The sequence below is a fragment of the Schistocerca gregaria genome, chromosome 11 (assembly GCF_023897955.1).
Source record: "Schistocerca gregaria isolate iqSchGreg1 chromosome 11, iqSchGreg1.2, whole genome shotgun sequence".
Classification (NCBI taxonomy): Eukaryota; Metazoa; Arthropoda; class Insecta; order Orthoptera; family Acrididae; genus Schistocerca; species Schistocerca gregaria.
In genome coordinates, this window is record NC_064930.1 from 50,879,977 (window position 1) to 50,904,439 (window position 24,463).

At 43.4% G+C, this 24,463-nt stretch overlaps 1 protein-coding gene across 1 annotated transcript in view; it reads right to left on the reverse strand.

Moving 5' to 3' along the window:
- Positions 1 to 1,211: 1,211 nt before the first annotated feature.
- Positions 1,212 to 24,463, reverse strand: part of LOC126295120 (secernin-2) — a 98,933-nt gene continuing 75,681 nt past the window's right edge. The window contains exon 7 of the mRNA XM_049987391.1: positions 1,212 to 10,152. Within this exon, the coding sequence (XP_049843348.1) occupies positions 9,901 to 10,152 (252 nt within the window). The 3' untranslated portion in view covers positions 1,212 to 9,900. The remainder of the gene's footprint in view (positions 10,153 to 24,463) is intronic.

A 24,463-nucleotide genomic window follows, 5' to 3' on the forward strand; every position in this document is an offset into this window, starting at 1 on the left:
CAGTCTTCATTGAGAACTGAACAATGCAGAAGAAATTCTTAACTACAAACTGCCCTCAAGGAAACAGAAAAGGGTAAAGTGGAACATGACAGTTTTTAGAAGGGTAATGAATATTTCAGTACTCAATGCATTACTGGTCTCTAAGCCCATTAGCAGGCAAAGGGAAAAGCGAAACACAAAAATGTTTAGAACACAAATTAATGCCTCAGTAGACATTGCAGTTATAGTTTACCAAGCTTATGAGAAGACAAATAATGAAGCATATGTAAATTGTAGGCTACTTCTCATAATATAATTGGTGGAAACTCACGGGGAAACACTGACGTAGCACACCGTTTTGAAGACTGCTTCAAGCATGGCACAGAACATTCGTTTCTTGTGACTGCTTTTGTTTTAAATGTAAAAACTGTATATTGGTAACAATTTTGGGCATTTCTTTAACTTTGGATAAATTATTCCCACACTAAAGCAATTCAAATAAAACACTGCATCCCTTTACCAGCTGCCTGTGTAAAAATCTCTCTAGGTGTGAGCAGTGCTACCGGTTTGAAGGGTTAATAAATGTGGTATACCTGACACATCAATACTGTTAACAGAAACAATTTTTAGTATTAGTAACGTAGCTATTATTTATAGTTCCCTAACAATTTATGCTGATAAGAACTTGGCAAAAATGAACAGAGCGTCACAAAATTCAGACAACTTTCAAACACTGGTAAAATATCACTGACTCCGGGGGGAAAAAAAATTATACATTTACTCAGATTCAGTATTTGGCATCTTCAAGATCACAAACACAAGTTGTAAGTATTAACCTGATGCCAGCATACAATTTTGGCATTAGTGTTGCAACCGCAGGAATAAGCCAAGTCTAAATACAGTCTGTCTCAGGCAGTACAACGGAAATAGTCCGTAAACACTAGGCGAGTTAAAATGTAAGCTAAATGCCACGCGTGGCACAGGGGTCATAAAGGACACAGCTGGAGAGCTAAGGCGGAAGTCCAAACTGTCAGGCAGCTACGCACGATAAGAAAAGAAACAGACTCCTTAACGACACAAAAGAAGCTCTGTGTAGGGACTCTTGACAAGTACGTAATTAAAGAACATCAACTGAAAACTTCTGGTTAGTGAAAGAAGTCAGGGATCAGAGAGAGAGATAGATAGATAGATAGATACATAGATAGATAGATAGAGATATATATATATATATATATATATATATATATATATATAGAGAGAGAGAGAGAGAGAGAGAGAGAGAGAGAGAGAGAGAGAGAGAGAGAGAGAGAGCCCTCAATGGGGACAGCACTACGTGATGAGGAGCCTCTGGAGGGCCCAGGAGGCGCCTCTATCCCTCCACCCAGCCTCTGAACAACAATAATACTTCAACATTACCAAATGAGGGTAAGTTGCCTTCGACAATACGTCACGCCGAGCGCTGGTGGGGTCGGAGGGGCAGAGCTGACAAAACTCTGGAGAATGCCACTCCGGCGTCTCTCGGTGTTAGGCTCCGGGTAGCGACAGTAGTCGGCGTGATAGCGGCAGCCTCACGCTGGCTGAGGAACGGGCAACAGGCAGGCAGCCGGAGATAGTCGCTGAAGAGCATTAGGGCGTAGCCACGGGACTCTGCCGTAGGGCGCTAGGAAGTATTGCGGAGCTTCTGGTAGGAAGTCGGAACGGTGGAATCGGTCACTGTCTCTGTATTAGACTTGGCCTTCCTGTGAATGCCACCATCACGCAGTTAGGGTAAGCTGTAATTCTTCGGAATAAACTGCAACCTGTTAAAGTTAGTAAGACTAACTCCACCTGCTTCCTTCACACCAGGGATTTCCACATCTTAGCCAGATCAAAAAGTCTCCCTCTCACTAAGGTGAACCAGCTAAATCCCTTTCACGAACCGTTTCGCTCGATCCCTTGCAATACCCATGCTTGGGATGCGACATTAGGTCATTCCACAAAATGTCCTCCATAAAATTATGTTCTCCACAGAGATATTATCTTTTTCCCCTCAAACTAGCTGCTGACACATTATTCTCCCCAAAGTAATATTTGGTAATGTTCCAAATTAGTGACCTGAATTCTAGGTACACATGAGGTAACCACAATTTGGACTGCCGAGAAGACCTCCTACATGTATCTTATCCTTCCTCTCTCTTACTGCCATTTACATTTATAATTTATACTGACTGCATCAGTGACCATTTACAGATTCCTTAAAGCATGCAACAAAGTGAACAGGAAAAGTTGCACCCAGTTGGACACACCACAAAGCACACACGAGTACTGCACGCACTGCCGTGGCACCGAGTGCTAAAAGGAAATTAGCATTGCTCACTTTCTGCGGTGAAAAAAATGGACGACTATACTGGAAGAGAAGAACTAGACATTTCTCCAAACATAACTTCCTTCAGAGGGTGAATATTTGTTTCAAGACTGGAGTACGAGCAATAATAATTACTGATTCTTACAAGGTGTTGAGAGAGAAAGTAGTGAAAGATGGCAATGTAATGAGAAAAGCAATTACTTCTACCATGTAATTATCAGCTACTCTAAGATTCTGTGCCACTGATGGATCAAAGGTGGGGGGATAAATAAATATATAAAAATTAAAAAAGGAGAAAAGAAACTATACTTTTGGCACATAAATACCTTCACTAACAGCACCACCTCTTTTACAGATCCAACCACCATGTCTTACTGCACACCGTCCTGGATTGTTTAGAATTCGGTAAAATAACCGTTAGTGTGCCATCCGCGTGAAATTCAATTCTGCGTGACAAGTGGTGAATTTATTTCCACTTTTATGGCGAGCATTAAATTTTGAACATTTATTGTGAACTTTCAATTGAATGATGTTAGCCAGGATGAAAAACAATCTGATAGGAAGTTACCGCAGAGGTCGCCTCTGAACTGCTAAAGGTGCTGCTAGATTAGAAAGACTTGTTTTCAATTGTTTGTGAGAAACTTTAATTAAATTAAATCTTGATTGGAACTTTAAGCTTTTACTGAAGTTACAGTCCTGACCCCACAAAGAAATGGGAAATAGACACTTTTCTTTCAGTGGGCTGGACCGGAATGTGGCCGTGCAGACTGGAAACTAAGGTCAGGATGTTTCCCTTCGCTTTCTGGCTGACCAAATTAGTTGCCAGGCTCACGTGATTAAAGACGGAATCAAAACTTTAAACCGGCGAAGTAACCTACTCACCGCACCACACACTGCAGACTATCCACTTCGAGCTTTCACCATATAACATTTAATGCTGTACCACATTTGTTCCTGTTGTGATTTGCGATTATTGTCACTTCCGATTTCAGAAAGCGAGAATTTCAGTTCGTACGTTAACTTAAAACACTCACGGTTCTTTAGACCAAGCTGCCATATCCTGCATTCTTTCTGTTCAAAACCACTGTCAGTTCAGTGTAACATGCAACAGCAGGGGCGGAGCTAGCAACCGTGATGTGTGTTCCAGTTTTTCACTTTCATTCAAACTACCTGGGAAATTTGGACAACTTCACAGTTGACGTAGTCACTTGTCTCAGAGACATTGTAAAGTCTAGTAAGAAGATCATCTGTAACATCAATCTATTTTACACACTAACAAAGATTATAACTGACTGTACTAGTAACATTGCAGTAAGCCATTGTAACTTGCACTATGAAATTTTTCTTCATTAAGAATAGTGACAGGCATATAATGCACGGAATACTGCGGTCCAACAACTGTAGCGGTCTCTCCCCCTCCCCCCTGCTATACACTGATCTTGTAAAATGTCACTGTCTAAACATATTCATTGCTTGTTGCCCATTCCCACATTTTTATACTGACCGTGTTTATGTCTGTGGAAACAAATGGACACACTGTGCTGCTAAATACATCAAGCAAGGACTTTAAAGCCATCTGTCAACAGCAGAACAGCAGTTTAGTTATATGACATCACAAAATGCATTTCTATATGTAGTATGTTATGTGCAAGACTATAAATGCATATTTTGAATGGGTGAGTGGGAATAAGTCTATGTTCGCACACAGCAGTAAAGAGTTTTTAAGTATGAAATACACATCACTGATGCTACTGTAAGTAATATAACAGCAATTATAATATGCAAAGTGTGACGATGTCAAGTGTGGTTTATTTTTCTACATTTTTGGTGTTCTTATTAAAGGCATCTGAAATTACCATAGGCCAAAACTGACCACTAATGTTCTTTAATACATGACGCAACAAAAGTAATCTCATATAAAGAATTTGACAGCCTATGGCAGATATTTAAAATGGTTTTATTATTCAGAAATCATTCTTACATTTGTTAACACCACCTCCTCTTCAGATTCACCCAACTTTGCATATGCCACAGCCATCACGTTTTAGTATTCTATGCCTTTCTAGTAGCTCAGTATTGTTTCATACTTTCTGATTTTGCATTCTTCTCTTCTTCATTTTCTTCAGAGATTTGGATTGTTCATTTAGTTTTGATTTTGACTTTGAACACTCTTGCTTGTCTTTGGCCTTTCTTTCAGTTTCACCTGTGAGCATATTTTCTGTGATTTCGAATTCTTTTAAGACCTTCTCCTCTTCCTTGAACTAAACAAAAAACCTTAGTCTATATGGGTTTTTTTTGCATTCTATCAGAGAGACTTTTTATTATACTTTTTTTTTAGTTGGAAGTTCAGATTAACACTCATTATAAAGAAATATTTTCTGTGCTGTGTTTCTCTGGTAAATACACAATTACAGTTTGCAAATGGCTAGAGGCCCGAAGTTCCTGCTATTTCAGGATAAGCCACACTGGTGTAATGAAAATTCTGATCTGTACACTTCTCTCAAGTCATTCAAAGATAATTTGGGCTAATCATATAAAAGTTGAAGGGCATGGACTGAAGGTAGTACCTGAGAAGGCTCAAAAATGGCTCTGAGCACTATGGGACTTAACATCTGAGGTCATCAGTCCCCTAGAATTGGAACTACTTAAACCTAATTAACCTAAGGACATCACACACACACACCCATGCCCGAGGCAGGATTCGAACCTGCGACCGTAGCAGCAGTGCGGTTCCGGACTGAAGCACCTAGAACCGCTCGGCCACAACGGCCGGCACCTGAGAAGGGAGTGAGGCAAGGTTGTAGCCTACTGTTGGCGTAATTCAATTTGTACAATAAGCAGACAGAAAGAGTACCAAGGAGAAATTTAAAAAGTGAATTGAAAATCTGGGAGAAGAAAGACAACTCTTATGTTTGGCAATGATTCTGCAATCCTGACAAAAGGCAGGTCAGCTGAAAAGAATGGTTAGCTTCTTAAAAGATGTTATGTGACAAAGATCAATAAAAGTGAAACAAAGAAAACTGAATGTGTTTCTCACAATAGGACATCCACAGTAGTTGTGTATATTACTCATGGTTTATAACATCTGCTGCAGTTTTATAAATTTTATTTTGCTATAAAAGTAGAGTACAATGATATTTCAGGACATCAGTTCCACCTTCAGGAGCACCTGAAAATGATATGTGTAATAACAGTGTGTCTTTCACACAAATGGAGTTAGCACAATGGAATGGTGCTGTTTCTAGAGGTTCAGGGTGTGACGGCAACAGGGATAATAGGACAGAGCTCATCCAAGAGAAAGTGCATGTGGCGCATTCGCTTACACGGTGGCAATGTGGCTAGTCAGCTGGCATTTTAATGTCAGTATGCAGTTGGTGCTGTACTAGGCAGATGTGTAAGAAGTCAGAGCTTTACATAAGGGGACATATCATTTAAACAGTGATGTCTGTAGGTGCAGTGACTATGTATTTTATCTCGTTCTGATTCCAGTGTGCGAGTGTCAGCTATCTCGCTTTATGCAGAAGGATGTTATTAACATCTCTAAGTCTGGATCATTGTAAGTTTGTGTTGTGGTTTATAGGATGTAGGGTCACTACTAATTTATCTTTTGGCGTTACCTGGGATGGTGCGGCTCTTTCATACAGGGACCTATGTTTTATGCAGGCACTGTTCTTTGATAGGTTTCCCATATGGCCTAGGAATACATGAATGATCTTTTGCTTATGTGTCATGTAGTAGGAAATCACTGAATTAACCCTTTTAGGTAACTCTTATAGACATTCTATATGTATAGGTGATGTCCTTTTTTGCACGTGTGACTTCCTAAGGGACCAAAGTGCTTAGGTCATCAGTCCCTAGACTTACACACTACTTAAACTAACTTATGCTAAGAACAACACACACACCCATGCCCGAGGGAGGACTCGAACCTCTGGCGGGAGGGGCCGCACAGTCCGTGATGTGATGACTCAACCTGCGTGGCCACGCCTTGTGGCTCCTTTTTTGAATATCAGAACAAGGTCTGTCAGTTTTTTAAAGTTTGAGAATATGTATAGTCACGTATTAGAGGTAATTTTTCAGATGCATCTGAAGACTGGTCTTTGTCCTGAAACCTGGTTATGCTCTCATTTTTCTGGAAAACAAAATTTCTACAACTTATCAATCACCAACAGAATGTGGTTGAATTATAGCAGGTGATACTGAGGAGATTAGATGAGGAACAAGACACTGGGAGTAGTAGACAAGTTGTGCTATTTGAGTGGCGAAATAACTGCTGATGGCCAGAAAGTGTATAAGATGCACACTTGTAATGGCATAAAGGCATTTCTGAAAAACAAACTTGCCAAGATTCAATGAATTTAAGGGTTGAGAATTCTTTTCTGATGGTGTTTTTCTGAAGTGTGGCCTTGTACAGGAGTGAAATGCAGACAATAATCAGTTTAGATAAGAAGAGAACAGAAGCTTCCAAAATGTGGGTGAAGATTAGACAGTAGACTGGCTAACTAAAAGAACCAGTATTAAGTGAAGAATCTAGTGCTGTTTTACTGAAGGGGCAGCTGAGATGAGACTAGACTAATTACAGTATCCAGTATCCATAGGCATTTAGGTAGTCATTCTTCCCATGGTGAATATGCAATTGCAGTGGGTACAACAGCACGTACCCTTTACCGTGTACTTTACAGTAGTTTGCACAATTCATGTGCAGAAGCAGAAGTAGTACTGAATCGAATCAGGGAGAAAAGAAACTAGAATGGTGTGGAGAACTGCATCAAACCAATACCTGAATTGATAACCAGAACTACAACCTTATTCCACCAAGACTTGTGATGTACACCATAATAATGTGAAGATACAATCATTTCAACCAGTTTGTGTACAAGAAGCCTCTATACGCAGGTGTACAATGTTCTCAACTTATCACTACAATGTTCATCTCAAAGACTTATATACATGAACCATAAACTTTACAAGTTTCAATCAGTGCTGTAATCAGAATGTCTGAGATAATACCAAGAACAAATTACAAACAATTTTATATAGAGATTATAATCTTTCTTCTACCAGGTGTCCCCCATAAGCATTGTCAGGCACTTTTCCGTCTGACATTTTGGCTGATATTTGTAATTTCATTAAATTCATTTTGTTTGTACTGGGAAACAAACTGTGACTTCCCATTGACACTGGACGTCACACAAAAGACCTGATGAGCAATATTTGTCTGTGCTGACTCCAGCTACACAATGAAAAAATGAAATTGTGAAAATCTGCCGAAACAGCAGTAAAATTATGCCTGATGACTTAAGATGGACACACTGTATGATATTGAACATTCCAAATGATTTCAACACACAGTAGCTCAACAGGTTTCTGTTTATGAGCATAACATGAAAGATAGTGACATGATTTAAAAAATTAAACAGTAAGTTGGAGCAACATAAAGTAATTAACATAAAGACATATAAAATAACTGTATAGTGTTCTAATATACTGACACAGTGTGTAAATTTTTTTAGAAGAAACCAGTACCAAGGGGATGAAAAAGTATATGATCTCATTCCAGTAAGATGTTAAAGAGAAAACTGGTAAGAGTAATTTCCTGTTCAGTGAGGACAGAGATAAGAAGAAAATGAATACAATGAATCAATTTTAGAACACACAATACAAGTTAACTGCAAAAAGTCAACAATCCATTAAGAACAATCGACAACGACATATCGTGCCATAATTATAAAGGTGATAATGAATTGAAAAATTAAAGGAGGGGATGGTTCAGAGTTAAAAATAGTTACGATATTCGTGGACAGAAAATAGAAAATGTCCTGTTACCTGTGGTACATTTAATTTCATAAATACGAAAAATTGTATCTTTTTGTAGAAAATTGGTTCTTATTTGTTTTTTTATTCTTATCTTTCAGATCCCAATGCTGGCATAGACCAAAAATTGTAATGTTGGGCAGTATATGTAAATAAAGGTTTTTTGAAACACATCTTTTCAAATCACTATGGAAATTATTTTCACAACTGAAATTTTTGCCTGGAGACCATTATCAAATAGTATATTTCAAAAGACAGTGCTTAAGGACAGGCCAAACTCAAAAAATACTCTGACATGTACACATCACCGTCACATCCTTTATAAGTGTAACAACAAACCGATATTAAAAGCATGGGAGGTTATGTACACTTTGAACTGATGTATATTATGTATCAATATTAACAGCCTCAACCCACACCCCAACAAACCACTGTTCTTGTGCCATGTTTATGTGTGAACTGAGGCAGCTGATGTGAAGCCTACAAAATCTGGTAACACTGCTGAAAATTCAAAATGTTTAGTGACTTAAAACTTGTGGATCTTTGGACACAGGCAACGAGTTCTATATTCGTGTTGGCTACTACTGGGAGAATGCGCTTTGTGTTTGAACCCGATACTTAGAATTGCCAGCAAATGTGCATTCTTGCATCAAGATCAGTGTATTACAATGGATTTGGTAGCAGTCGCGTATTATTAAAACAATAACATAGGATAAACGTTTAGTCGAGAACTTGTTTCATTTAGTAGCTTCAGTTAGACCTACAATGAAGAACCCTCTCTGCAGCAGGAAGTAGAATATTTTATGCAACCTACTGTTATGTATAGTGGACTAACCTTTTAAACAGGTTTCCCATACTGAACTACAGGTCAGGCCACAATCAAGTTCCAAATGGCTCAGAGTCAGTAAAAGACTAATGAAGAATTCTGTGTAAGTGGTTATGCATACAACTGGTGTAGGGTCTTCTCGTTATAATGCCCACCGTACATTGGTGACTGGGCAATACAGTGGACTGTCCACATGAATGTCAACAGCACTTAGAAGTTGGCCAATATTGTACCCGGGGGCAGAATTAAAAAACTTCATAAATTTTGTGTGACTGCAGTAACTGCACGAAGGACAGTAATCAAATTACAATAACAGTTTATCAGAGATAAAAAGCAGGTTATGATCCAGTCGAGATTGGCTGGCCCACGAAAACACGGATTTAATGTAAGCTAATACTATAAAATAATAGCAAAAGTACGCAGTGTGAAATTTACGGTTTGTCAGAGAGAGTGCACACAACGGCACCCCCGAGATTTAAATGCTGCGCGAGTAAATGTTTCGGTATTGGCGGCCGAAGAGTTACTGAAGTTTCTCCCACACTAAATTTTCTGTTCTCTGCCGTGAAGAAACTACGAAGTGGATAACTGAGAGGAAAGACACTGCACCATTTCAGCACAGTCATCAGAGCTGTAGTAGATGACGGAGTAATCGTCACAAAGGCAGATCCCCTACGAGCACAGGGAAACGTAACCACTGGGCCACAGGCATATTTGGGTTAACAAAGACATGGCGAGAGTAGATCCTACGGCAGCAGCCTCCGTTTGACGTTTACCGTTCCCCCGCTGCACTTTCACCGGCAGGTAACCGGAGTACATATTCTGCACCAGCACAGGGTGGATCACCACACACTTTTTTGTGGGAACGGACTATGCTGGTAGCTAAGGGCAGTAGGTGTCAGTGGGCACACTGACACTGGTGCCCTCCCAAATTGCCACCTTACTTGTAGAACTTCACTTCCGTCTCCACACAGTCCTTGAGTAGGTCGTCCACTTCCGAGAGGTCACCCTCGCCGCGCGAAAAGCCGTCGACGAATGCCTCCACCTCGGCGACACAGTCGTCCTCCATCTGGCGCAGGAGCTTCAGCACCGGCGGGCACTCGCAGCCGCCAGCCGCCTTCGCCGCCACAGCCGCGTGCAGGCGGTACAGCGCGTGCTCGCGGTCGACCGGTGTCTGGAAGCGCGGCACTACCTGCAGACGAGAAAGATTGTTGAGCACAGCCTGAGGTCACCGACGCTTCTGATGCTTCAAGAAATGGTACAACACACACACACACACACACACACACACACACACACACAAACACACACACAAACAAAATCAGTTTTTGGAAATTCATAAAATAACTGGATACATAAAAACCTCAGGTTTTCCAATCTTGTACTGTGCAGTCCCCAACAATCACACTTTCCTTCTCATCCTGTCAAGTAAGTCTCCCTTGACCCAGTGTTCAAAGCAACTTTTCTGAACTTGCCCTATTTCCAGTCCTTTCCCTCCACGTCTCTTCCTTCCCCTTCAATTCCATCAGAAGGAGCCACTGGCTCTGAAAACTTGCAAATTTTGATACATTTTTAAACACATGCATGCGCACATGCACAGAGACAGAGACAGAGAGGTACAAGCCTGTATTGGTGATTCTGAATGAAAAGCTTCAAATGGACACATGACCTACTCTGAATGGTTTCAGAGATAGAACACATTTAACATACATTGTTAAGTATTTTCTGTATTACTCTGACATTGTCCTTTTTTAACGATGTACCACAGTCGTGTATAGGAAGCTGAGATGAGCAATTTGATAAAGAACACTTGGGTGTATCCAGTTGGGTTCAAATGGCTCTGAGCACTATGGGACTTAACTTCTGAGGTCATGAGTCCCCTAGAACTCAGAACTACTTAAACCTAACTAGCCTAAGGACATTACACACATCCATGCCTGAGGCAGGAGTCGAACCTCTGACTGTAGCGGTCGCGCGGTTCCAGACTGTAGCGCCTAGAACCGCTCGGCCACTCTGGCCGGCAATATCCAGTCGCGAAACTACCTCAAATTGTCCTACAAAAAACAGCTAAGCTACAGCGCATGCACACTGTGTGCTCTCTTCATGCAAACTATTACTCCTAGAGAAAAATGAATAGGACCTGTTTTGCAAGAAATTTAATCTAGTTTAAGCTTGTACTGTGACATGTTTTCACTGGAGGGTGCAGTATTCAAGTTACTCAAGAAAACAAAAGTGATGATATAATTTTTTTCATGATGCTGCCACCATTTGGCCACAATAATTTTTACTTTATTGTTATACAATCCAGATTTTGGGCTAAGGACAGTTTCAAGCACAAAGAGTGGAATAAACAACAGAAGTATAAATCACAAATATCACAAATCTCCTCCTCCTCCTCCCCCTCCTGGCACCTTGGGTACCTACTCGTTCAAACTACCCCCTCCCCCTCAATCCCTCCACTTTCTTACCACCCACACCACTTCCATCCCTATCCAGTTTGAATAGGTCTTGTGTTCTGTTGGCTCCACAGCTGCAATTACGTTGCTCTCCCATCCCCACTGTTTTCTCACCATTGCATGGCGGTTTTCTCGGTTGATTGTGCTAGCGTGAGGGACTTTTGGGAGCATTTGCATACTGTTGTTGCAATTTGTAACAGTACATATTACTACTCGCCTATACAGTGCATCATGTTTTACAGAATTACAAGGTACAAATTCCATGTTTGTTACATAAAAATTATGATAAGACACTTCAGAATATTTACATGTGAACTTTAACACTGGATCTCCACGCCACATACTGTGGACACTTATGTATGCAAAGATAATGTACCTTGTTCCCTAGCACACCACAGACTGCATTGTGCAGACTTTGATGTGTCTTAGACAATCTTTGGATCATTTCATCTATGCCCGTAACAGTCCACTACAGTTTGGTGTGTAACTGTTTATTGATTAACAGTTTCATACGGTTGGTCGGTTGTATTAAAGGCGGGAGAAGGGATCAAACTACGAGGTCATCGGTCCCTTGTTTCTAATAAAACAATGCCACAATTGTGAGAATAAAACGGAAGAAACATAACACAAAACGGAAAGAAAGGAAAAGTCACAAGAACTAAGGGAAGGCAACGAACACTAAAAGGAACAAAAGAGAACAAGAAAACAACAGAGATGCTAGAAACAGAAGAGAGTAAACAAGAAAGCAGATTACAGTGGTTGGCCAACCATGAGAATAAAAAGGGAAAGCCAGCCACTCTGTAATACATTAAAATCTCCACCCTAAAAGCACTAGGGTGGAGAACACAGAGTGACAATACACATGCGCTACAACCTACATAGTAGTCTAAAACCCACTCTCACAGATAAAACGTGAAACTAAAGCTGCTGTGGAGGCACTGACACCCAACACCGAAGGCAAAGTGCTGGGAAAGTTAAAAGTCTGCCGCAGAGCTGCTAAAAGTGGGCAGTCCAGCGTGAGGTGGACGACTGTCATTTGGGAGCCACAGCGACACTGAGGTGGGTCCTCGTGACGGAGGAGGTAACCGTGTGTTAGCCACATATGGCCAATGCAGAGCCAGCGGAGGACAACTGATTCTCTGTGAGAGGCCTGCACGGAAGACTTCCACATATTCATAGTCTCGTTAATGACACCCAGTTTTTTTGTGCGTACTGTTAAGTCATTCCACCTCCTAGAGCCAGAAAACCCTGCGGTGTAAGACAGAATGCAGATCAGCTTTGGAGGTGGAAAGCTCCAGAAGATGTTTCCGGGTCGCCTGTTTGGCCAGCCTGTCGGCAAGTTCGTTGTCGGAGATTCAGACATGTCCTGGGGTCCCCACAAACACCACGGAACAGAGGGACGGTTCCAGGGCATAGATGGACTCCTGAATGGACACTACCAGAGGGTGGTGAGGGTAGCACTGGTCGATTGATTGTAGGCTGCTCAATGATTCAGTACACAGGAGAAATGACTCACCAGGGTGTGAGCAGATGGACTCGAGAGCACAAGATACGGCTGCCAGCTCTACAGTGAAAACACTGTAGCCAACTGGGAAGGAGTGCTGTTCAATATTTCCTCCATGACATATTCAAAGCCTACGTGACCATCAGCCATTGAGCTGTCGGTGTAAACAACTTCAGAGCCACAGAACACATCGAGAATCGAGAGGAAGTGACAGCGGAGAGCGGCGGGGTTAATGGAGCCATTAGGGCCGTGCCGAAGGTCCAGACGAAGCTGCAGCCAAGGCGTACACCGTGGAGGCGTACGCAAATGGACCGCAAGTAGAGGTGGTAAAGGGAAGGGCTACAGTTCGGAGAGAAGGGACAACACGCGAACCGCAATCATTAGCCCCGATCTGGGCTGCCGATGCGGGAGATGGACTGCTGTGGTCGGGAAAAGGTGACAGTAATTCAGATGCTCAAGGAAACTATGAATGTGCACTGCATAATTGGTGAGCAGTTGTACACGTCTGATCTGTAGTGGAGCGACACCAGCCTCCAGCAGTACAATGGTCAGTGCACTCGTCCTAAAAGCTCCTGTCACTAACTGAACCCCACATTGGCGCACAGGGTCGACTAAATGCAATGCTGAAGGCGCTGCTGCACCATAAACCACACTTCCATACTCAGTTTGGGATTGGTCAAGGGCTCTGCAGAGCTGCAACAGCATACAACGATCTGCACCCCAATTAGTGTCGCTCAGGCAATGGAGGGCATTAAGGTGCAGCCAGAACTTTTGCTTAAGCTGGCGAACATGAGGGAGCCAAGTCAATCGAGCGTCGAAAACCAGTCCCAGGAATTTATACGTCTCCACTACAGTCAGTGGACCGTCATTACGGTAAAGTGCGGGTTCCGGATGAATGGTACGACGCCGAGAGAAGTGCACGACACACGACTTTGTGGCTGAAAACTGGAAGCCGTGGGCTAGAGCCCATGACTGCGCCTTGTGGGTGGCTCCCTGGAGGCGACGCTCGGCAGCAACAGTACTGGAGCTGCAGTACGAAATGCAGAATTCATCTGCATACAGAGAAGGGGAGACGGAGGGCCCGACAGCTGCTGCTAGACCGTTAGTGGCCACTAAAAACAGACACACACTCAATACAGAGCCCTGCAGGACTCCATTCTCCTGGATATGGATGGAACTACGGGAGTCACCAACTTAGACACGAAAGTACGGAGAGAAGAAAGTTTTGAATAAAAATCGGGAGTGGTCCCTGGAGACCCCAATTGTACAACGTTGCAAGGATATGATGTTGTCAAGTCGTGTCGTATGCTTTACACAAGTCAAAAAAGATGGTAATCAGGTGTTGCCATCTGAGAAATGCTGTTCGGGTGGCAGACTCGACAGACACAAGATTATCAGTGGTAGAGCAACCCTGGCGGAAGCCGCCCTGACATGGAGCCAGCAAGCCACGTGACTCCAGGACCCAACCCAACCACTGACATACCATAGGTTCCAGCAGCTTACAAAGAACACTGGTGAAGCTGATGTGCCAATAGCTATCCACAGCAAGCGGGTTTTTACTGGGTTTGAGCATCAGAATGATGCTCTTACACCATTGCGATGGAAAGACGCCATCACACCAGAAATGGTTGAAGATAACGAGAAGATGTCGCTTGTAGTCACACGAGAGATGTTTAATCATCCGGCTGTGGATGCGATCAGGCCCAGGAGCTGTGTTGGGGCAATAGGCAAGGGCACTGAGGAGCTCCCAGTCTGTAAATGGGGCGTCCTAGGAATCACTGCAGCGTGTAGTGAATGAGAGGACATTCCCTTCCAGACGCCGTCTGAGTGTGCGTAAAGATGAGAGGTAATTATCTGTCGGTGCTGTGTGGCACCCAAAAGTGGAGACGTATCTCTCCCAACACTCCTCCTTCCATTGTTAGATAAGGTGGCAAACACGGGCACGGAGTCGTTTAAAGGCTACGAGGTGCTCCAGAGAAGGGTGCCACTTAAGCCACTGTACAACTCGCTGACGCTCCCTAATTGCTTCAGCGACTTCTGGCAACCGACAAGAGACAGCCTTACACCTCGGGCTCCTTAAAGAGTGAGGGATCGTGTTTCCTGCTGCAGAAACAATGGTGTTAGTCACCTGCTGAACCATCACACCGATGTTACCGTGTGGGACAGATTCGGCGGTGACAGCAGAGGTGTAGTTCCCCAGTCGGCATTGTTCACAGCCCGTGCGGACAGGCGTCCATGTGCGTGATTCTGGGGGCAGTGATAGGAAGATGGGGAAGTGGTCACTGCCACACAGGTCATCATGTGCTCTCCAGTGGATAGATGGGAGAAGTCCTGGGCTGCAAACTGATAAATCAATGGCCAAGTAACTACCATGAGCCACATTGAAATGAGCGGCAGCCCCAGTATATTTAAGAGGCAGAGGTCGAATTGTGACAGTGAAGTTTCGACATCTCTGCCTCCACCAGTAAGCACGGTACCACCCCACAAGTGGTTATGGGCGTTACAATCTCCCAGAAGTAGGAAAGGTTTAGCGAGTTGATCAACCAGTGCAGCTAATACATTCAGGGGTACTGCACCCTCTGGAGGAAGATATACATTGCAGACAGTTATTTCCTGCACCGTCCTCATTCTGACAGCTACAGCTTCATGAGGGGTATGAAGGGGCACAGTTTCACTACACACTGAGTTTAGGACATAAACACAAACTCCACCTGACACTCAATTTTAGTTGCTACGGTTCCTGTAATATCCCTTATAGCCACGGAGGGCAGGGGTCCACATTGCTGGGAACCAGGTTTCCTGGAGGGCAATGCAGATAGCAGGTGTAAAGCTTAACAGTTGCCGTAGCTCAGCCAGGCTGTGGAAAAAACCGCCGCAATTCCACTGGAGAATGACATCGTGAGACTGGGAAGGCATAGAACATTCACTGATCCAGTTTATGCCTCAGAGTCACCTGCTGCCACCGATTTATTGCCCAAGCAGTCTGTATCAATTGTGTGTGAGGGTCTGGCGAGATTCAGGTCCTCCACGGACGTCAAAATCTCCACCCCATCCTCAGCCACAGAGCTTGTAGGTAGCGGAAGTGTGGGTGCCACCACAATTTCCTTCGTCTTAGGTGTTTTCATTTGGCTCTCTCTTGCTGCTCCTTGGGTTTCCCTGGCTGGGAGCACTTCACTGGCTCAGTCTCCACGACTGAGGATGAGTGTGAAGCCCTACGACCAGCTTCTTTTGGGCTCTTCGGCCACTGGTGGGCATCATCTTTGCCACTAAAAGAAACCTGGGAAGGCAGGGACCCCTTCCTAAAGAGAGAAGTCTAAGACGACTTATGCTTCTCCTGCTTGGAAGTGGGGACAACGTCCCGGAAGATTGGGGGGGGGGGGGGGGGGGGGTTGCTCCCATTGTAGGTGGTGCAGGAGCAACAGGGAGGGAAATGCCCCCACCATGAACGGGGCAGGTGTCGTCTTCTGGCTCTGAGAGGTGACCTGGGATGGTAGAGCTTATGGCGGCGGAACTGTTTTAGCGCACCGTAAGACGATGTCATACGCACAGGATGCAGGCATTCAAATTCTCTCTTAGCCTCAGTGTAGGTCAGCCTCTCCAGGGTCTTGTATCCATAATTTTCCTTTCTTTCTGGAGAATACTGCCGTGAGGAGAGCAAGGCGAATTGTGCTCTCCACAGTTGACACAGATGGGAGGCAGGGCACATGGAGTATTGGGATTTGACGGGCATCCACAATCTAAGCATGTGATGCTGACGCTGGAAGTACAGCGGGAAGACATGGACAAACTTCGAGCACTTAAAGCACCGCATAGGGGGAGGGATATAAGGCTTTACATCACACCGGTAAACCATCACCTCGACCTTCTCCAGCAATGTATCACCCCCAAAGGCCAAGATAAAAGCACCGGTGGCAACCTGATTATCCTTCGGACCCCAGTGGACATGCCAGATGAAATGCACACCTCACCGCTCTAAATTGGCGTGGAGCTCATCATCGGACTGCAAAAGAAGGTCTCTGTGAAATATGATACCCTGGATCATACTTAAGCTCTTATGGGGCATGATGGTTACAGAAACATCCCCCAGCTTGTCACAAGTGAGTAACTCCGATGACTGGGCAGAGGATGCTGTTTTGATCTGATGACCCAGATCTCATTTGGACAAGACCTCCACCTACCCAAACTTGTCCTCTAAATGCGCAACAAAAAACTGAGGCTTCATTATCATGGAAGATTCCCCATCAGCTCTCAAACATAGTAGGTACCGAGGTGAATACGATCTGTTGCCATCCTTAGCCTGACGTTCCTCCCATAGTGTGGCCAGGAAGGGGAACGATTTGGGGTCGTACTTCTGTGCGTTGAAATGAGCTCGTGATCACTTAGAGGCTGCTAGTGTTTCACCACCAGCAAGAGATTATGGACTACGCTTCATCGCATGTCATCCGGCCTGATGCCACCCACTCCGACCAGGGGTGCCACCCAGCCGCAGCGAAGGTCACCTGGCAGGGTGGCGATTCCCGGGAGTCCCGATGCCCCAGGGTATGGCCATCTCCCCTCGGCATACGTGGGGAGTTAACGGCACACGAATCAGTAGAGCGATAGCGATCCCTGTGTGGTCAGGGGACTACAACCAACAGACTACATGGCAGCCCCACTACAATCGACTGGCTACTGCACTGAATTTCAGGTGCAAAGAAGTCCACGGTCATCGTCAACACAGAAATCGACACTGCATACTGCACTGTGGAAAATGCACCTAGAAAGATGTCCTCGCCCAAGAGATGGAGAATGGGCAGGACTGCAATGTGACAACGAGAAAGTGGGCTAACGATCTCAATGCACGTTGGAAACTATGCACCTCATAAGGTGCCCTTCACCAATTGGCTCGCTCTTCGGAAAAATTTTGAAGAATGGAGGTCAAACCCTACATGGGACCACCACACAAAGGTTGAAACATGTGAAACTCTCATCGCCTCATACGACTGGCAAGAATACCTAGGGCCTACTCTAACCCCGGGCCTGCAGGGGGTCAGTTTCATATAACAGCTGTTCTCTAAAGTCTAGAAATGAAAGTCTGCAATATACTTCTGTGTGTTAGAGATGTTCTCACTTTTGTTAATGACAGATCTGGCCTAATGACAGGATACCCTTTTCGACAAGGACTTATTTCACAACGGTCTGATGTCTTTTGACGTACAAAAGATAGGGAATCATGATATTTATAAACTATTTTTCACAGCTGCCCTGTTTCTTGCTTTTGTTATTTATACTTCTATTGTTTAGTACAACTTTCGCTCTTGAAAATGGCTTAAGGCAAAAATCTGGATCATGTAACGACAAAATAAAAATTATTACAGTATAATGAAAGTAGCACCATTAAAAAGTGATATTAAATGTGTTCTACATCAGAAAATATTTCGAATAGGGCATGTGTGTATAAGAAGTTTTTTTTGTTCAGAATCACCAACACTATCACCTCTCAAAGCGTGTACCCTATGCGATCAAAAGTATCCGGACACCCCCCAAAAACACAAGTTTTTCATATTAGGTGCACTGTGCTGCCAGGTACTCCATATCAGCAACCTCAGTAGTAATTAGACATCTGTAGAGAGCAGAATTGGGTGCTCTATGGAACTCTCAGACTTCGAACACGGTCAGGTGCTTGGGTGTCATTTGCGTCGTATGTCCGTAAGCGAGATTTCCACACTCCTGGCTCCATTGTTTCCGAAGTGGAAATGTCAAGTGACACGAACAGCAGAAAAGCATACAGGCTGACCTCTTCCGTTGACTGACAGACTGCCAGCAGTTGAAGAGGGTAGTAATGTGTAATAGGCAGACTTCTATCCACACCATCATACAGGAATTCCAAACTGCATCAGGATCCACTGCAGGTACTATGACTGTTAGGCGGAAGGTGAGAAAACTGATTTCATCGTCGAGTGACTCCTCTTAAGTCACACATCATGACAATAAATGCCAAATGACACCACCTCAGTTGGTGTAAGGAGTGTAAACATTGAAAGATTTAACACTGGAGAAACATCATGTGGAGTGATGAATCATGGTAAACAATGTGGCAATCTGATGGCAGGGTGTGGGTATAGCGAATGCCCAGTGAACGACATCTGCCAGCGTATGTAGTGGCAACAGTAAAATTCGGAGGCGGTAGTGTTATGATGTGGTTGTGTTTTTCATGGAGGGGGCTTCCACCCCTTGTTGTTTTGCATGCCACTATCACAGTAAGGCCTACATTGATATTTTACGCACTTTCTTCCTTCCCATTGTTGAAGAGAAATTCAGGGATGGCGAATGCAACTTTCAACACGATCGAGCACCTGTTCATAATGCGCGGCCTGTGGCGGAGTGGTTACACGACAATAATATCCCTGTAATGGAATGGCCTGCACACAGTCGTGACCTGAATCCTATAGAAGACCTTTGGGATGTTCTGGAACGACGACTTCGTGGCAGACCCCTCTGACCGACATCAATACCTCTCCTGAGTGCAGCATTCTGTGAATAATGGGCTGCCATTCCCCCTATAAACCTCCCAGCACCTGACTGAATATATGCCTGCGAGAGAGGAAGCTGTCATCAAGGCTAAGGGTGGGCCAACACTATGGTGGTAAGCCATTATATTCCAACAACCTATGAACTGACTTACTCGGACAGTTACATATAGTTTAATATAGACTCTGGACCATAGTGCAGCTCAGGATTTTTCACATGAACTAACACCCCCTGAATGGAAAAAGTGTTAAGTGACAGATTAAAATCCTAGGCCTGCCCTGGCATCAAACACAAGGCTTTTGGATTCATAGTCTGGCACTTTTCCATTGGTATGCACATCTGCCTACACACCCACCCACCCGCACCTGCACCCGACCTCATACCTCCATCCAACCCCATACCCGCACAATCCATCCATCCATCCATCCATCCATCCCCCCCCCCCCCCCAAACACACACACACACACACACACACACACACACACGGACATTCTGGTGAAAAACAAATTCCTCTTTACTCACATGAAGAAGTAACTGCTATCGACAGGAAGAACCAAACTGACTACATATTTCTGGACTTATAGAAGGGTTTTGACACTGATCCTCAACAGGTAGCTTCTAATCAAATTAAATGACTGTGGAATAATATCACCTCAGTTCTGTGACTGTATTCGTGATTTTCTGTCAAAAAGTCTAAAGTTCATAACACCTGACAGGAAGTCGTGTAGTGAAATTGAGGTTATATCTGAGATTCCCTACCCCCATGAACCATGGACCTTGCCGTTGGTGGGGAGGCTTGCGTGCCTCAGCGATACAGATGGCCGTACCGTAGGTGCAACCACAACGGAGGGGTATCTGTTGAGAGGCCAGACAAACGTGTGGTTCCTGAAGAGGGGCAGCAGCCTTTTCAGTAGTTACAGGGGCAACAGTCTGGATGATTGACTGATCTGGCCTTGCAACATTAACCAAAACGGCCTTGCTGTCCTGGTACTGCGAACGGCTGAAAGCAAGGGGAAACTACAGCCGTAATTTTTCACGAGGACATGCAGCTTTACTATATGATTAAATGATGATGGCATCCTCTTGGGTAAAATATTCCGGAGGTAAAATAGTCCCCCATTCGGATCTCCGGGCGGGGACTACTCAGGAGGATGTCGTTATCAGGAGAAAGAAAACTGGCGTTCTACGGATCGGAGCGTGGAATGTCAGATCCCTTAATCGGGCAGGTAGGTTAGAAAATTTAAAAAGGGAAATGGATAGGTTAAAGTTAGATATAGTGGGAATTAGTGAAGTTCGGTGGCAGGAGGAACAAGACTTCTGGTCAGGTGACTACAGGGTTATAAACACAAAATCAAATAGGGGTAATGCAGGAGTAGGTTTAATAATGAAAAGGAAAATAGGAATGCGGGTAAGCTACTACAAACAGCATAGTGAACGCATTATTATGGCCAAGATAGATACGAAGCCCACACCTACTACAGTAGTACAAGTTTATATGCCAACTAGCTCTGCAGATGATGAAGAAATTGAAGAAATGTATGATGAAATAAAAGAAATTATTCAGATAGTGAAGGGAGACGAAAATTTAATAGTAATTGGTGACTGGAATTCGAGTGTAGGAAAAGGGAGAGAAGGAAACATAGTAGGTGAATATGGATTGGGGCTAAGAAATGAAAGAGGAAGCCGCCTAGTAGAATTTTGCACAGAGCACAACTTAATCATAGCTAACACTTGGTTTAAGAATCATGAAAGAAGGTTGTATACGTGGAAGAACCCTGGAGATACTAAAAGGTATCAGATAGATTATATAATGGTAAGACAGAGATTTAGGAACTAGGTTTTAAGTTGTAAGACATTTCCAGGGGCAGATGTGGACTCTGACCACAATCTATTGGTTATGACCTGTAGATTAAAACTGAAGAAACTACAAAAATGTGGGAAATTAAGGAGATGGGACCTGGATAAACTGAAAGAACCAGAGGTTGTACAGAGTTTCAGGGAGAGCATAAGGGAACAGTTGACAGGAATAGGGGAAAGAAATACAGTAGAAGAAGAATGGGTAGCTCTGAGGGATGAAGTAGTGAAGGCAGCAGAGGATAAAGTAGGTACAAAGACGAGGGCTGCTAGAAATCCTTGGGTAACAGAAGAAATATTGAACTTAATTGATAAAAGGAGAAAATATAAAAATGCAGTAAATGAAGCAGGCAAAAAGGAATACAAACGTCTCAAAAATGAGATCGACAGGAAGTGTAAAATGGCTAAACAGGGATGGCTAGAGGACAAATGTAAGGATGTAGAAGCTTATCTCACTAGGGGAAAGATAGATACTGCCTACAGGAAAATTAAAGAGACCTTTGGAGAGAAGAGAACCACGTGTATGAATATCAAGAGCTCAGATGGCAGCCCAGTTCTAAGCAAAGAAGGGAAGGCAGAAAGGTGGAAGGAGTATATAGAAGGTTTATACCAGGGCGATGTACTTCAGGACAATATTATGGAAATGGAAGAAGATGTAGATGAAGACGAAATGGGAGATACGATACTGCGTGAAGAGTTTGACAGAGCACTGAAAGACCTAAGTCGAAACACGGCTGCCCGAGTAGACAACATTCCATTAGAACTACTGACGGCCCTGGGAGAGCCAGTCATGACAAAATTCTACCAGCTGGTGAGCAAGATGTATGAGACAGGCAAAATACCCTCAGACTTCAAGAAGAATATAATAATTCCAATCCAAAAGAAAGCAGGTGCTGACAGATGTGAAAATTACCGAACTATCAGTTTAATAAGCCACGGCTGCAAAATACTAACGCGAATTCTTTACAGACGAATGGAAAAACTGGTAGATGCGGACCTCGGGGAGGATCAGTTTGGATTCCGTCGAAATGTTGGAACACGTGAGGCAATACTGACATTACGACTTCTCTTAGAAGAAAGATTAAGAAAAGGCAAACCTACGTTTCTAGCATTTGTAGACTTAGAGAAAGCTTTTGACAATGTTGACTGGAATACTCTTTTTCAAATTCTAAAGGTGGCAGGGGTAAAATACAGGGAGCGAAAGGCTATTTACAATTTGTATAGAAACCAGATGGCAGTCATAAGAGTCGAGGGGCATGAAAGGGAAGCAGTGGTTGGGAAAGGAGTGAGACAGGGTTGTAGCCTCTCCCCGATGTTATTCAATCTGTATATTGAGCAAGCAGTAAAGGAAACAAAAGAAAAATTTGGAGTAGGTATTAAAATTCATGGAGACGAAGTAAAAACTTTGAGGTTCGCCGATGACATTGTAATTCTGTCAGAGACGGCAAAGGACTTAGAAGAGCAGTTGAACGGAATGGACAGTGTCTTGAAAGGAGGATATAAGATGAACATTAACAAAAGCAAAACGAGGATAATGGAATGTAGTCAAATTAAATCGGGTGATGCTGAGGGAATTAGATTAGGAAATGAGACACTTAAAGTAGTAAAGGAGTTTTGCTATTTAGGAAGTAAAATAACTGATGATGGTCGAAGTAGAGAGGATATAAAATGTAGACTGGCAATGGCAAGGAAAGCGTTTCTGAAGAAGAGAAATTTGTTAACATCGAATATAGATTTATGTATCAGGAAGTCGTTTCTGAAAGTATTTGTTTGGAGTGTAGCCATGTATGGAAGTAAAACATTTACAATAAATAGTTTGGACAAGAAGAGAATAGAAGCTTTCGAAATGTGGTGCTACAGAAGAATACTGAAGATAAGGTGGATAGATCACGTAACTAATGAGGAAGTATTGAATAGGATTGGGGAGAAGAGAAGTTTGTGGCACAACTTGACTAGAAGAAGGGATCGGTTGGTAGGACATGTTTTGAGGCATCAAGGGATCACAAATTTAGCATTGGAGGGCAGCGTGGAGGGTAAAAATCGTAGAGGGAGACCGAGAGATGAGTACACTAAGCAGATTCAGAAGGATGTAGGTTGCAGTAGGTACTGGGAGATGAAGCAGCTTGCACAGGATAGAGTAGCATGGAGAGCTGCATCAAACCAGTCTCAGGACTGAAGACAACAACAACAACAATCTGAGATTCCCCAAACAGGAGTTGTGAGCACTATGCTGTTCCTAATCTGTATAAGTGATGTAGGAGAGAATCTGAGCAACAGACTGCTTACAGATGATGATGATGATGTTTACCATATAGTCTGGAAAAAACCTTTAAATTATGGCTAAGCCATAAATGACAAATTTTAATGGTGTCAATTCAACTTATTTATTGGGAAGTTAAATCCAAAACAACTGAAATTGCAACCATCACATAGGAAATGTGGAGAAAACAAGCAAAGAAAACTGCATTTTATAAGCAGAACATTTAAACGATGCAACAAATTTATTAAACAGTTGCCTACCTTATGCTTGTCCAGCCTCCTTATGGAGTATCATAAGGTATATGGTCCTTACCAGATACACGTGGAGGAGGACACTGGAAAAATTCAAAGAAAGGCAAGCTGCAGCTCTGAGAATTATTAATTCCTATCTCATGGAACAGACTGGGTGGGGTGGGGAAGGTTAGAAAAAGAAGGAAAGGTTGCTCAGAGTGCAGGGCAAGAGAGACCCACCTGCACTGGGGAGGGGAGGCAGATGTGAAACAGTGAGTGTCAGAGAGAGCAGCAGCTCTTGCTCTACGAGGACCCCTTTCATTTTTCTTCTCTTCCAAACAGCATTCAACTCAGTACCACACAGCTGGAAATTGTGTGTGTGCACTTGTTTACAATAGTTTCTCTGGTAACAGTGAATACCATTGGAACTTCGTAAGTCAGTATCTTTGAGATATCAGTGAAGAAATGATTAAGGACATAAATATTACTGATGTACTTTGCAGCACTCATTATATTATACTAAGTTTTAACACAACATGGGTCACAACACACTTAGAAGTTCACACTCAGACCAGAGGTGATGCAGAATTTAAGGTCATCTGTTTCTCGGTACACGAGTGGCTGTGAACAGGAGTGAAAAGGTGACAGAGTCGAGCTGAGTTGTTTTGGGCCTCTGTGGTTGGAGATTG